Source organism: Thamnophis elegans, chromosome 13 (assembly GCF_009769535.1).
Source record: "Thamnophis elegans isolate rThaEle1 chromosome 13, rThaEle1.pri, whole genome shotgun sequence".
Lineage (NCBI taxonomy): Eukaryota > Metazoa > Chordata > Lepidosauria > Squamata > Colubridae > Thamnophis > Thamnophis elegans.
The window spans coordinates 21,004,663-21,017,990 of record NC_045553.1 but is presented as its reverse complement, the minus strand read 5'-3'; the positions used below and the strand labels follow the sequence as shown (position 1 = coordinate 21,017,990).

At 48.5% G+C, this 13,328-nt stretch overlaps 1 protein-coding gene across 3 annotated transcripts in view; it reads right to left on the bottom strand.

Annotated features, from left to right (window-relative positions):
- The window catches only part of RASSF2 (Ras association domain family member 2), a 43,483-nt gene that overhangs the window by 5,871 nt on the left and 24,284 nt on the right, over nt 1-13,328 (bottom strand). For all 3 annotated transcript variants that reach the window (XM_032229699.1, XM_032229698.1, XM_032229701.1), the window contains exons 6-10: nt 7,330-7,490; nt 6,323-6,424; nt 5,081-5,132; nt 4,199-4,320; nt 1,308-1,405 (exon numbers count right to left, since the gene is read on the bottom strand). In XM_032229699.1, the coding sequence (XP_032085590.1) occupies nt 1,308-1,405; nt 4,199-4,320; nt 5,081-5,132; nt 6,323-6,424; nt 7,330-7,490 (535 nt within the window). The remainder of the gene's footprint in view (nt 1-1,307; nt 1,406-4,198; nt 4,321-5,080; nt 5,133-6,322; nt 6,425-7,329; nt 7,491-13,328) is intronic.

The following is a 13,328-nucleotide window of genomic DNA, read 5'->3' as shown; positions in this document are numbered from 1 at the left end:
TATTAGGGGAAAAATGTTATGATACAGGATACAGTCAAATAAAAGAGGGATAATGATAACAATGTATGTATGTATGTATGTATGTATGTATGTATGTATGTATGTATGTGTACAACATAAGGAAACTGGATGTAAATTGTAAACAGTGATCTGGAAAGGAGGATTAGAATTTTTTGTTACAAGATATTATGGATGTTTAGCTAGAATAGGCCATAAGGATTCAGTGTTATTGGAGGATTTTAGAAATAGCAAATGAAATGCCAGTATGTGGTTATGTTTTAAATCTTGATGTATTTTATGATGGATGTTTAAACAATTGTAGTCAAATGAAAATGGAGGTATGATGATGGTAACATGTATAAATATCTGAGTTAAAATACTTGATTTAATATGAATTATGGTTGATGACTGTGGAAGAGATGCACAAAGGTTTTTTGTAACCAAATGATACACTTTCTACAGTATGCAAAAAAGGAGGATTCTTTGTGTTGTGTTTGTTTTGGAAAAAAAATTATTAAAAAGAAAAAATGAGTATTTTTAAAAAAATGGAAAATAATGGAAGAAAATAATTTGGCTGAAAGTGAAACCCAAGCTATGATGTCAAATGGATTATGTAAATGAGAGGATGAAAAAGGGGAGATCCAGTCAACACTTTGTTTCTATAATATGTATAAAGTTGTATTAAAAATAAAAAAACTTTGAAACTGAAGAAGAGGAGGAGGAGGAGGAGGAGGGGGAGGAGGAAGAGGAGGAAGGAAGCCTGGGATTTTAGGTGAAATATTTTGGCAGAAGGTCCCACAAACTCACTGAGACTCACTTTTGAGTCGTCTTGCAAGAGAGTTTGGCATTTCCTGCATCGCGCATGGAAGCATCTCCAGGAGGTTCCATCTACAAAAGCGGCATCTCGTCATCCAGACTTTCTACTGGTAGTCCTTGACTTACAGCTACAACTGAGCCCAAAATTTATGTTGCTAAGCGAGACAGTTGTTTTGCTCCCATTTTACGACCTTGCTGCAGGTATTAAGTGACTCACTGTGGTTGTTAAGTGAAGTTGGCCTCCCCGCTGACTTTGCTTGTCAGGTTCACAAAAGGGGATTGCGTGACGTTGGGACTCTGTGACTGTCATAATGACGAGTCAGTTGGCCAGCATCTGAATGTTGGTGTGACCATGGAGATTCTGTTACGGTTTTAAGTGTGGAAAACGGTCACCCAACAGTTGTAAATTGAGGACTACCTATAATCTATAGATGAGAAGATGACTAGAAATTTCCTTTGCTGTTGCTGGTTCCCAGAAGGAAAGAACTTACTTGTGCTTTAGTTTTTTCACTTCCCGGTCTTCCTCCTCTTCAAGTTTTTGGATAAAGCTCTTTAGAACAGGCATTTCAAATTTAATATATTGAGCAACCTGCAAAGACACACAAAGTATGAATATGGTTTGGGAACACCCTCTTTTAAAGACCCCATAATCCCTTGCAGTGTGGAGTCTGGGTAACTGAATGGAGCTGAGTGTTTTATTGGCTGGATGCCCTTCCCTGTCACCAATACAGAGTTTTGTTCAGAAGATATATTCTCATATGTGCCCAGAGAGAGAAATATCTGCCTCTACCCAGGATCGAACTCACAAGCCTCTTGATTGTGAGGTGAGAGCTCGACCTCTAGGCCACTGCATCAATCTCACTGTGGGCTTTTATAGCTGCTCAAACAGTTGACTCCAAAATAATTGAGGGCTGCGACCCACATCCATACCAGGGATGTGCAGTCAGGGGAGGCAGGGGAGGCAGAGCCTCACCACTAGTCTGACTTTAGGCTTTTTATGATCACTCAAGCAGAGTTAAGCAAGGGTTAAAACCCGAAAAATTCCTGATGTAGGTGAGGCATGTCGTTCTCCTGCCTCCTCCTGTAGAGGGTGCTTTTTTAGAGGCTTTTTTAAACAGTTAAGCAGAGTCATCCATGGTGACTCTGGCAGCAACTAGCTCAGCCTGACCTCAGCTCTTGCCTTTTTCCTTTTACATTTTTTTTCTTTTCATGATAACAGGCAAGAGCAAATCCTCTCTGAAACAGCTGGAAAAGGTACGTGTGGGTCAGAGGGAAAGGGAGGAATTCAAACTTCATCCTCAAGTGTAGATCCCTCCCCAAGTGTAGTTTGATTGCAGGCAGAGCCACGTTGCCTTTTCAAACACTCACACACACACACGCACACGCACAGCTGGATAAAACTATATAAGCCCAGCTTCACTGATTACAAGTTTGAAAAGGCAACCCGGCTCCGCCTGCAATCAAAGGCTCGGATCGACTCCCTTCCAGCTTCTCTGCCTCTTCTCTCACCCCAGCCTGCAAGCAGGAGGTGAGTGGGTGGGTTGGGTGGGTGGGCTTTATTGCGTTTCAGGCATTTTCCACCTAGACAGCAGCCTGCATTTGCAATGGTGGAAGGGAATGGGGGAGGGGTATGGTAGAGGAGCTGCTTTCAAGCCATTGGAAAATATATTCAATCCAACCTCTGTGTTTGTGTTTGTTTGAGAGAGAGTGAGGGAGGGAAGGAGGTAGGAGAGATAGTCCAATCCAACTTCTCTTTGTGCGTGTGTCTGTTTGAGGGAGGGGGGAGGAAGGGAGACAGGGAGGAAGGAGGGTGAGGGAGAAGAAAAAGAATGATGGAAAACTTTTTCACAAAGGAGAAAAACAAATGCTGTCGCTTTAAATCGGAACTGAGCATGCCTGGCTGTGGAATTATGGGAGTTTAAGTCCACAAGTCTAAAAAAATTTGAAACCCACCACTGTTTCAGTGCCTCACCAGCCATAAACCTCACCACACGTCACTGATCCATAGCCACATACAGAGTCATCATCCTCTTTTAACAACCCCATAATCCCTTCCGGGGTGGAGTCTGGGCATCCGAATGGAGCTAGCTGAGTGCTTACTGGTCAGATGCCTTCCTGTCGCCAGTGCGGAGTTTTGTTCGGCAGATATATTCTCATTGTGCCAGAGAGAGAAATATCTGCCTCTACCCAGGATTGAACTCATAGCCTCCTGATTGTGAGGCGAGAGCTCCACCTCTAGATCACCACACTACTCACTAGCAGGGACAGTCCACTATTTTTGAATTGAAGCAGAGAATTGCTCTCCTGGCTCTGTGTTCCAGAATTTCTCAACCCTGGCATCGTTAAGATGGGTGGACTTCAACTCCCAGAATCCCCCAGCCTACAAGCTTGCAAAACACCGCTCTCTGAACCATTTAGGTGCCACAGCAACAAAATAAGGTTAATAATGGGGAAATGGAGGCCCTTTTTAATTCTTCGGTGCTATTTATCTGAAGCACTTGTGTCCTTCCGCACTTGAGGGAAAAAAGCACATGTAAACTGGACCGTCATGTCTCACATTTCCACCAAAAAGGTCAGACACAGCATTGTGTCTCCACTCTTCTACCACAACAAACTAATGGAGTGGATAAGTGGTAGAATTCAATTTTTTTTTACTACTAGTTCCAGAGGAGTGGCTTGGTAGGCATGGCAGGGGAAGGATACTGCAAAATCCCATTCCCTCCCCATCAGCTGGGACTCAGGAGGCAGAGAATAGATGCTGGTGGGGCCAGCCAGAGGTGGTATCTGCCTTTTCTACTCAAACTCAAAATTTCCACTACTGGTTCTCCAGAACCTGTCAGAACCTGCTGAATTCCACCTCTGGAGTAGATTAAACACGGAAAATAAGAATATGCGACCCCTGAAATAAATGTACCAGCAAGTACTCAAAATAGCTCTCAATAACTATAAGCAAGTCGATTATTAATATAAATCATGAGAAATAATGACACAAATAAGTGAAGAGCTACCTCCTGAAGACACGGGGATTTTGGAAAGAGAGCCCGGCAGAAGTTTTAATGGTGGGCCTAGCAGCGGGACAGCAAACCTATGGCACACATGCCAGAGTTGCCATGCAGAGCCTTCTCTGTGGGCACATGAAGACCAGCTGGCTGGCACACATGCATGTGCCAGAACCTAAAGCTGCATGCACGCTGGCCAGTTGGCCTTCAGGTTTTTGGCGCTTGAGCATGCACACGTGAATGTACGTTCTGGTTTGGGCATTCAGTGCTGAAAGGTTTCGGCATCACTGGCCTAGCATGTTTCTCCTCCAAAGAAGTTGGACACTGTGGAAGCACCTTTATGTGATAAGCAAAGGATGGATTCCCACCACACAACTACTCACGTCATAGGTGACTTCTTCCACCTGGTCCTTCTCCATCAAAAAGACCTTGGAGACCTGTTCACACGGCCCCTGCAGAATGCGGGCAATCAGTGGGTAATCTGTGCCCTTGAGCTTCTGCTTCTCTGCAGGAAATAGAGAACAAGGAGAAGGGTGGGGACCTCATGAACAACTCATGCTTGCCAATAAGAGAAAGAAAATGGCCTCCTCTAAGACACAAATCCAGAAACTTCTCCCAGTTTACACAGGATGCATGAAAACAGCACCTGGAAGCATCCAAAGTCTTTCTACAGCGAGAAGGATTGTGGGCTCCAAGCTGGTGTCAATTCCTAGTGACCTCCTAGGTGGACCTTCTCTGGAATGATCTATCCCCAATCTAGTCCTTCAGGTCTTCCAAAATTACATTGTGTTTAAGTTCATCCACCTTGCTAGAGATTTCCCTTGCACATGTGTGCTAGTCGTTCCCGACTCTAGGGGGGAAAGAGCCCCCTAGAGTCAAAGCCAAAGAGCCAGCGCTGTCCGAAGACATCTCCATGGTCATGTGGCCAGCATGACTCAACACCGAAAGCGCACAGAACGCTGTTCCCTTCCCACCAAAGGTGGTTCCTATTTTTCTACTTGCATTTTTACGTGTTTTCAAACTGCTAGGTTGGCAGAAGCTGGGACAAGTCACGGGAGTCACTCCGTCATGCAGTGCTAGGGATTCGAACCGCCAAACTGCTGACCTTTCTGATCGACAAGCTCAGCATCTTAGCCACTGAGTCTCCCTACAAATGTCTTTATTCTGACTTTATCCACCTGCTCAAGAGAGGCCCAAGAGAGGACCATGGGCCCAAAAAAAAGCTTGCAAAGAACCACTGCGAGACACCACAACATCCTTCTCACCTCCACTGGTGTGTACAATGTACAAAGCAAATTCTTCCGCTGAGTTTTCAATCTGAAAGCAGGAGAAAAAAAAAGAGCATTGGTTCTCTGCGCACGCAGCCCTGATCCATCTCCCCAAAGGCTTCTTGTTCCAAACAAGCCAAGGTGGAGTCCAGATCATCATTGCCTTATTTCCTGACTTCAGTTGAGACAGTCTGGTCTAGTAGTTAAGGGAGCAAACTAGAAACCCAAAAGGTTCTAGTCCCGTTTTGGGCACAGCACCTGGTTAAGTGACCTTGTGCCAATTGCCAGAAGACTCTGAGTTCTAATCCCGCCTTGGTCAAGACAGAGTAGTTGTTATGGGAAAAGGAGGAGGAGGAAGAAATATTAGGTATTGATAAAAGGAGAATATTTATAGCTCTGGATTGCAATAAAGGGTCCTTGGTGTTCTCTGAGCTTGGTTGTTTTCTTGCAGATGTTTCATTACTCGACGAAGGGAGGAGGAGGAGGAGAACTGCGGCCTCCTTAGTGTTCTCTAAGCTTGGTTGTTTTCTTGTAGACATTTCATGAACCAAACTAGGTTACATAATCAGTGCTACACTGATGTTACCTCGTTTGGGTTATGAAAAGTCTGCCATGTTGAGTTGCTTTCATTGTGCTGTAGAAAATCCCACTCCCTATTCTGCTCCCTGGCAAAGCCAGGAGACCAGATGCCAGTTTGAAGGAATGTTATGAGTATCAGAGGAGGCGAAGAGACCCCTGCGCCCCTGATCAAGCAGGGGCTGTAGTCCTCCAAATGCCCCTGGAAGGAAGCTTTAAAAACGGGATTTGCTTGGTGTGTAGAGTAAGGGAGGGAATCATTGAGAAGAAGAGAAGAGTTGATGTTGATACTGTAAGCATGAAATCTGCCCAGAGGTGAGTTGTTCCTGTTCAAACCAGTTCAGGAGAACCAGTAGTGATAATTGAGCGTGGGTTGCTGAACTGGTATGATAGCTGGCTGGCCATGCCCCCCGAACCGGCTCTCTCTGACGCTCGCCCTACCTCTCTTTCACCACATGCATCCACACAACTGCCTCCTCCTTCCTACACACAGGTAAGCAGCATTCACACTAGTCTCGCCCGCCCCCTCCCCACCAGCCAGCGTCTCCTGAAGCTGCCACCATTGCAGCCCAGCTTCGCATTCTGGAGAGGGTGGCAGCAGGAGGAGAGGGTGTCGGCAGGGCAGCAGGCTCAGCTGCAGCCCAGAATCAGAACAAAACATGCCTTAAACTTGTTGAGTAGCAGCTTCAGCACTTGTGGTGTAGTCATGGTGCTGTTGATCCGAACATTGGTGACGGAGCCGTAGGCTGGGGTGAACACGGACGTCTGAGGGAGGAAGCAGAAGGAGAGAGCATGGATCACAGGAAGAACCAGGCTGAGACTTTTGTCAGAAGGAAGCTGTTACAGGCCATGCAGGATTGGAGTGAGGACGAGGTTAGTGTCAGGCCTGCAGCCATTTTTTCCTTTGCATCTTTGGCCTGCCACACTTTCTATTATTCTACTATGCGTTTTCTATTGTGGAAAAATGGGAGGAGGGATTATACGGAGTTAGATGATATATAGCCATAACAAAATTCTATCTGGAAAGCCAAGGTCATCCTTTGGTTCTGCACCTCTGCACCTAACCGGAACTGAATGGGTGGAACTGCCAGCATAGCAGTGGAAGGTTGGACCATGAGATGGGATGGTGGATGTGGGTCAAGTTTGTGAACTTTCAACTGAGTGGAAAAACCGGGAAGCTTTCAGATTCAGGTTTTCCCAGATGTGCCAACAGGGCTCTCTTAATAAATTGGAACTTTGAGCAATACTTTGCCTCGGACTCTGATTTACTTTTGGATGCTATTTGGAAACCTGACAGATTAAAAGACGGAGTTCCCACAATAGGATCAACTAGGTTGCTTCTCTCCTTGATTAGTTTCCACCCATTGTTTCTTGTCCTGCCCTGAGGTGCTTTGGAGAATAGTTTGACTCCCTCTTCTTTGAGGCAGCCCTTTAGATATTGGGACACTGCTATCATGTCTCCCCTGGTCCTTCTTTTCATCAGAGTAGACTTACCCAATTTCAGCAACGGTTCTTGTGTTTTAGACTCCAGCCCCCTAATCATCTTGGTTGCTCTTCTCTGCATTCTTTCTAGAGTTTCCACATCTTTTTTATAGATCTTCTTCCTTGGTTTGCCAAAAAGACTCCCATCCACCCCATCCATCCCCCTGCTAGCCCCCCGTGAGGCTCACTTTGTGATTGTAGAAATGCCCATTGATGGAGAAGCGGTGGCGCTTGATCCGCCGCTGGTCACTGGGGGTGCGAAGGTTCCCTCTGCGGCGCACACCCACGTCGCTCCGTGTCCGCATGAGTTGGGGCGTCTCTTCTAATTGATCTTTGAACTCGTTATCCTCTGAAATGTAGAGTTGCAAAGACCCCTTAAAAGCATGCAAACATCAGAGGCGTCCAAAGGACTGGAGGCGTTCCTCAAAGTGACAAAACCATGTTGGCTTCCCACCCCACCTTGGGATGCACATCCCACCCCTTTCCTAGGTGTGAGCAATGCCTGTAAAATGGGGAGGGGGCACTCTACAACACTCCCAGTTGCTGCAAGTCAGACACATACAGGTAGTGTTGTGGCTTGTTGGCTACTGGCCCCTCCAGCAGCCAAATCAGAGGAGGGGGGGCATGAGAGTCCGGGTCAGAATCAAGACAACCTGAGAGCTCCGAGGGGGAAGAGGGAATGGAGCTGGCAGAGAGAGACGCAGAGGTGGAGCCTGGGCCACCCGTCAGCCCTCAGATGGAGAGTCAACAGCCCCCAGGTCTGGAGGTGGCTGAGGAGGAAAAGGAGGAACAGCTGTGTCCAGTGCCTGACGCACAGATGCACAGAAGGCAGAGGAGAGGAGAGCAGTGGAAATCTTTGGGACGGTCCTTGGGACAGAAGAGGCACCGCTGCTAGTGAAGCCCCACCCTAGCTCTGGGGATCAAAGGCAGGGGGCAGAGATGAATAGATGTGGCAGACAACTTTTCACCTCCCTGCCGGACGGACTTCTTAGCCTGTGTGAGAGAGAAACTTTTTGCCGGGGTTGCTGGCGCTCCTAATAACGGAACCATTGATTTAACCACAAAGAATTTGTTGTGTTCGGGTAGCTGGGTAAGAACAGGTAGGGCTTGACTTACAACCATTCATTTAGTGCAGGGGTGGGTGGCTGCTGCTTTTACTACCGGTTCGCAACCCACACGTGCCATTCAATGTAAATTGTTCTCCGTGCTAGAACTATTTACAACGCCTGCGCCTGGGCAGTCCCTGAAATCCAAAATGGTGGCGGCCCAGTGGTGGCGAGGGAACCGGTTTGGGGGCAGGGCAGGTCTGGCTCACTGCCGGTTCTGCGGCCCAGGCCTGAATTCCACTAATGGTTCGGTTGAACCGGACCAAACTGGGAGGACCCACCTCTAATTTAGGGACCACTCAAAAGTGACACAGCCCTGAAAAAGTGACGTATGGTGGTTTTTCACACGAACGATCCTTGTGGCCCCTCCCTGTGGTCATGTGATCCCAATTCAGAGGCTTGGCAACTGACATGTACTTATGACGGAAGTGGCCGCACAGGGTCTGTTGTGACCTTCCCAGCTGGCTTCGGACAGGCAAAGGCAATGGGGGAAGGCGGGTGTGCTTAACGACCGCATGCTGCACTTCCTCTTTTGGGACCTTCCGACAAACAAAGTCAGTGAGAAAGCCGGATTCACTTAATCCCCATTTTACTCACTTCACAACTGCAGCAGTTCACTTAACAACCAAGGTTGGAAAATGGGGCGAAACTCACTTAACAACTACGTCTGCTTAAGCGATGGGAATTTGGACTCAATCCTGGTCAGGAATCGAGGACTAGCAATATAACTTAATAAATTAGGATTATCGACTTCCTCATACAACCAGAGGGGGGGGGGGGGGGTTGCTGCAGGTATGGCCGGTAGTGGCCAGGAGCAGTTGAGAGCGTACTGGTACGGTGGCTGCAGTGGCTAGACAACCAACAAGCAGCTGATTGTCGCAGGGCAGTAGATTGCGCACACATGCACAGCGCAAGTCAGGCGCACAAACAGAACACGTGAGCGCGTGATCAGCATACTGGTAGTGACAGTAAGAGCAACCCACCACTATATACAAACTTCCTCCAACACCTCTTCAAATATAGACATGAATTTGTGGAACACACACACACACAATGTAGATATGTGAAGACAGACAATATTCCCTTTGTTTTCCCTTCTCTAACAAGAGAAACATTTCAAGATCAGTCTTGAGCATTCATCCGTTTGATGAATGGACGTCTTTTAGAGTGGGGAGCCAGCTCTCCGTTGTTGAGTTCTTCCACCAAAAAAAAAGACCCTTTCCACATCAACAAAGGCCACGTTATGTGTGCGGAGAATCATGCGTACAATCTGCAAAGGGAGATTTGCTACCCAGGCCTCTCTTGAATCTTAATGGCACCATTTGGAGGGAGAGGGAGAGCAGCGGAAAGAAAGCCGTCCAAATTAATTGGAAGCAACTCTTCTGTGGACATGCAATTAAATTATGCTGACATTCATCAAGCCCATGAAATCCTCCTCCTCCTCCTCGTGGCCCTCAGGCCGTCCCCAAGAGGCTCGGCAGCCAATCGGTCTCGCTCTCCTCCTTTTGTGGCCTGGAGTGTCGCCACTATTGTGAGATGAAATTCACAGACGCCGTTCTGGCGTCCAGCAGACGGCAAAGCCCGGCCATTGTCCGATTTCTGTAGAAACCCGAAAAATGCCTTTGGCTTCACTGTCTCTCCTGCTTTTCAAGTCAATTTTACAGCCAGGGGGAGTTTCATTTTTTGTTTATTTTTGCCACTGGCAAAAAATGCAACAGTTAACAGGACACAGATAAACCTCCAAGTGCTACAATGACCCTCTAAAAGGATGCAAATGACCAGATGTCTGCAAGGAATATCAATCCTTCCATCCCCCACACGCCAGTCAGAGTTGAAGAAGCTTCTTGGATGAGAAGCGAAACGCCTTCTCATCGGACTTGGACTCCACCGCAGTAGATCCAGCCGAGACACAGGAGGACCACTTGCCACACCATCTCTGGGTTGAGTTCCAGGATGTTGCCTCTGGGGATGTGGACAAGGCCATTCGAGCTGTAAGTGCCTCCACTTGTATCTGGACCCGTGTCCCTCCTGGCTGGTTGCCAACAGCAGGGAGGTGACACATGGCTGGATCCAGGCGGTTGTGACCGCCTCCCTTCGGGAGGGGCACTTCCCCGCCGTACTTAAAACGGCGGTGGTGAGACCCCTCCTGAAAAAACCATCCTTAGATCCAGCCATTCTAAACAACTTTCGTCCTGTCTCCAACCTCCCCTTTATCGGGAAGGTTGTTGAGAAGGTGGTGGCCTTCCAGCTTCAACGGGCCTTGGAGGAAGCTAGTTATCTTGACCCCTTCCAGTCCGGCTTCAGACCTGGTTACAGCACAGAAACCGCTTTGGTCGCATTGACCGATGATCTCTGGAGGGCCAGAGATGGAGGCTATGCGTCCATCCTGGTTCTCCTTGACCTCTCAGCGGCTTTCGATACCATCGACCATGGTATCCTTCTGCGACGTCTGCGGGAGGTGGGAGTGGGAGGCACTGTTTTACGGTGGTTCTCCTCCTACCTCTCGGACAGGTCGCAGTCGGTGTTGGTCGGGGGGCAGAGATTGTCCCTGAGGCCCCTAACATGTGGGGTGCCGCAGGGTTCGGTCTTATCCCCCCTACTATTTAACATATACATGAAACCGCTGGGCGAGATCATTCGGAGGCACGGGATAAAATACCACCAATATGCGGACGATACGCAACTGTATCTGTCCGCCCCGTGCCAACTCAATGAAGCGGTGGACGTGATGAACCAGGGTCTGGAGGCCGTTAAGGACTGGATGAGTGCTAACAAACTGGTACTCAACCCGGACAAGACCGAGTGGCTGTTGTGCTTCCCTCCCAATAATTTGGCTAATACACCAACGCTTAGGCTGGGGGGTCAAATTTTATACCCCTCAGATAGGGTCCGCAACTTAGGAGTCCTCCTGGACCCACAGCTGACTTTTGACCACCAGCTGTCAGCTGTGACCAGGGGGGCATTTGCCCAGGTTCGCCTGGTCCGCCAGTTGCGGCCCTACCTAGACCGGGAGGCTCTCACAACAGTCACTCGTACCCTTGTGATCTCTAGGCTGGAATACTGCAACGGGCTCTACATGGGGTTGCCCTTGAAGTGCATCCGGCGGCTACAGCTAGTCCAGAATGCAGCCGCGCGAGTGATAGTGGGCGCACCGCGGTTCGCCCACGTTACACCCGTCCTCCGCGAGCTGCACTGGCTACCTGTTCGTCTCCGGGTGCGCTTCAGGGTACTGATGACCATCTTTAAAGCACTCCATGGTAGTGGATCTGGGTACTTGAGAGACCGCCTTCTGCCGATTACCTCCCTAAATCGACCAATTAGATCGCACAGACTGGGCCTCCTCCGAATTCCATCTGCCAGTCAATGCCGACTGGCAACCACACGGAGGAGAGCCTTTTCTGTTGCAGCTCCGACCCTGTGGAACGACCTCCCCGTTGAGATCCGTACCCTCACCACTATCCAGACCTTCCGCGCAGCCCTCAAGATCTGGCTCTCCCAGCAGGCCTGGGGATAGGTTCCCAATTTACCCGCCCGAGTGTTTGATTGCTGAATGAAAGTTGTGTTTTTACTATTTTTTTCTTTGTTCACATACTGTTCTGTTTTTGACACTGCACCCCCCTCCCTTGTGGTTGTAAGCCACCCTGAGTCCCCTCAGGGAAAAGGGCGGCATATAAATCCCAATAAAACTCAAAAACTCAAAACTCAAGCCTTCAAAAGAAAAAAAAATAAGGAAGTCCAGTGGCCTCCTGAAAAAAAAAGCACCTTTGGGACTTGGACTGTATTGTCACACTCTTCTCTGATTTTAAAAGCCGTTGCAACTTAAGCTGCCCTCTGCAACCCACCCCTTCCTGCAGTTGAAGCTTTAGCAACAGCTCTTCCAATTGCAGGACTCCTGCTGTTAAGGAGGAAGCAAGAAGCGGAAGTTGTCGGCCACATTCAGCCGATGGTAAGATAAGTAGACTCCAAACGGCAGCAGGACCGACCTCAGCTTCCTCCCTATCCGTGTGGGGCCAGCTCAGCACTACGGAAGTCAGCCTGCAAATGTGCAATTTCCAAATCATGCACAGCGCAGCATTATTCATTCCAGGACTGCAAAGTGGTTGGGGCCAAAAATTTGCCTGGAGGGGGGGGGTTGGTTGGGGGGTGGGGGAAGAGAAGCACAGGGGCAAAATTTTATTTATTTATTTTATTTATTTCGTTTGTCAAACATGCACGAGATAACAAATATTAAGTATAAACATGGTGTCAGGCCTGCAGCCATCTTTTCTTTTGGGTCTTTGGCCTGCCACACTTTCTATTATTCTACGATGCATTTTCTATCGTGGGAAAATGAGAGGGGGGGGGGGGATTAGATGATATATGGCCATAACAAAATTCTTTGTAGAAAGCCAAGGTCATCCTTTGTCTTTGCACCTCTGCACCTGACCGGAACTGGGTGGGTGGAAGCTGCCAGTGTGGCAGTGGGAGATTGGACCATGGGATGGACTTGTGGGTGTGGGGGCAAGATCTTGAACTTTCAAGCGGGTGGGGAAAACCGGGAAGCTTTCAGATTTGGGGTTTCCCAGACATGGCTCCCTTAATAAATTGGAACGTTGAGCAATGCTTTGCCTCAGACTTCAATTTAATTTTGGATGCTATTTGGAACCCTGATATTAACCTGAATCTCCATTCGCACGTGTGGCCCTCCTGAGCTTCATTTTCAACTGGCAGAGGATTGCAGGAGGCTGTCGCAGCCGAAAATGGAGCTCGGGAACCCGTTTTCACTGGCAGAGGACTTGGGCTGCCACAGGTGCCCCCGACAGGAGTGATGTCGAGCCCACCCAAGGTCCTACACAACCCTGATGTGGCCCTCAATGAAATTGAGTTTGACACCTCTATTCTAGGAGCCGCAATAAGCCATTGGCTTGTCATTTCTAAGGGAAGGCTGTCGTTCTGATGGCCAAGAAACCCCCGGCCTTCCTCCGCCTCAGCTGCCCATCAGCAGCTCCCCTGTTTTCTCAAACAGGAAGGGGAGCCATGGCAACTCACAGCAACAAGGCTTTGTGTCGCAAGGAAGGAGGACTCCCGTTGCCAGGGAAGTG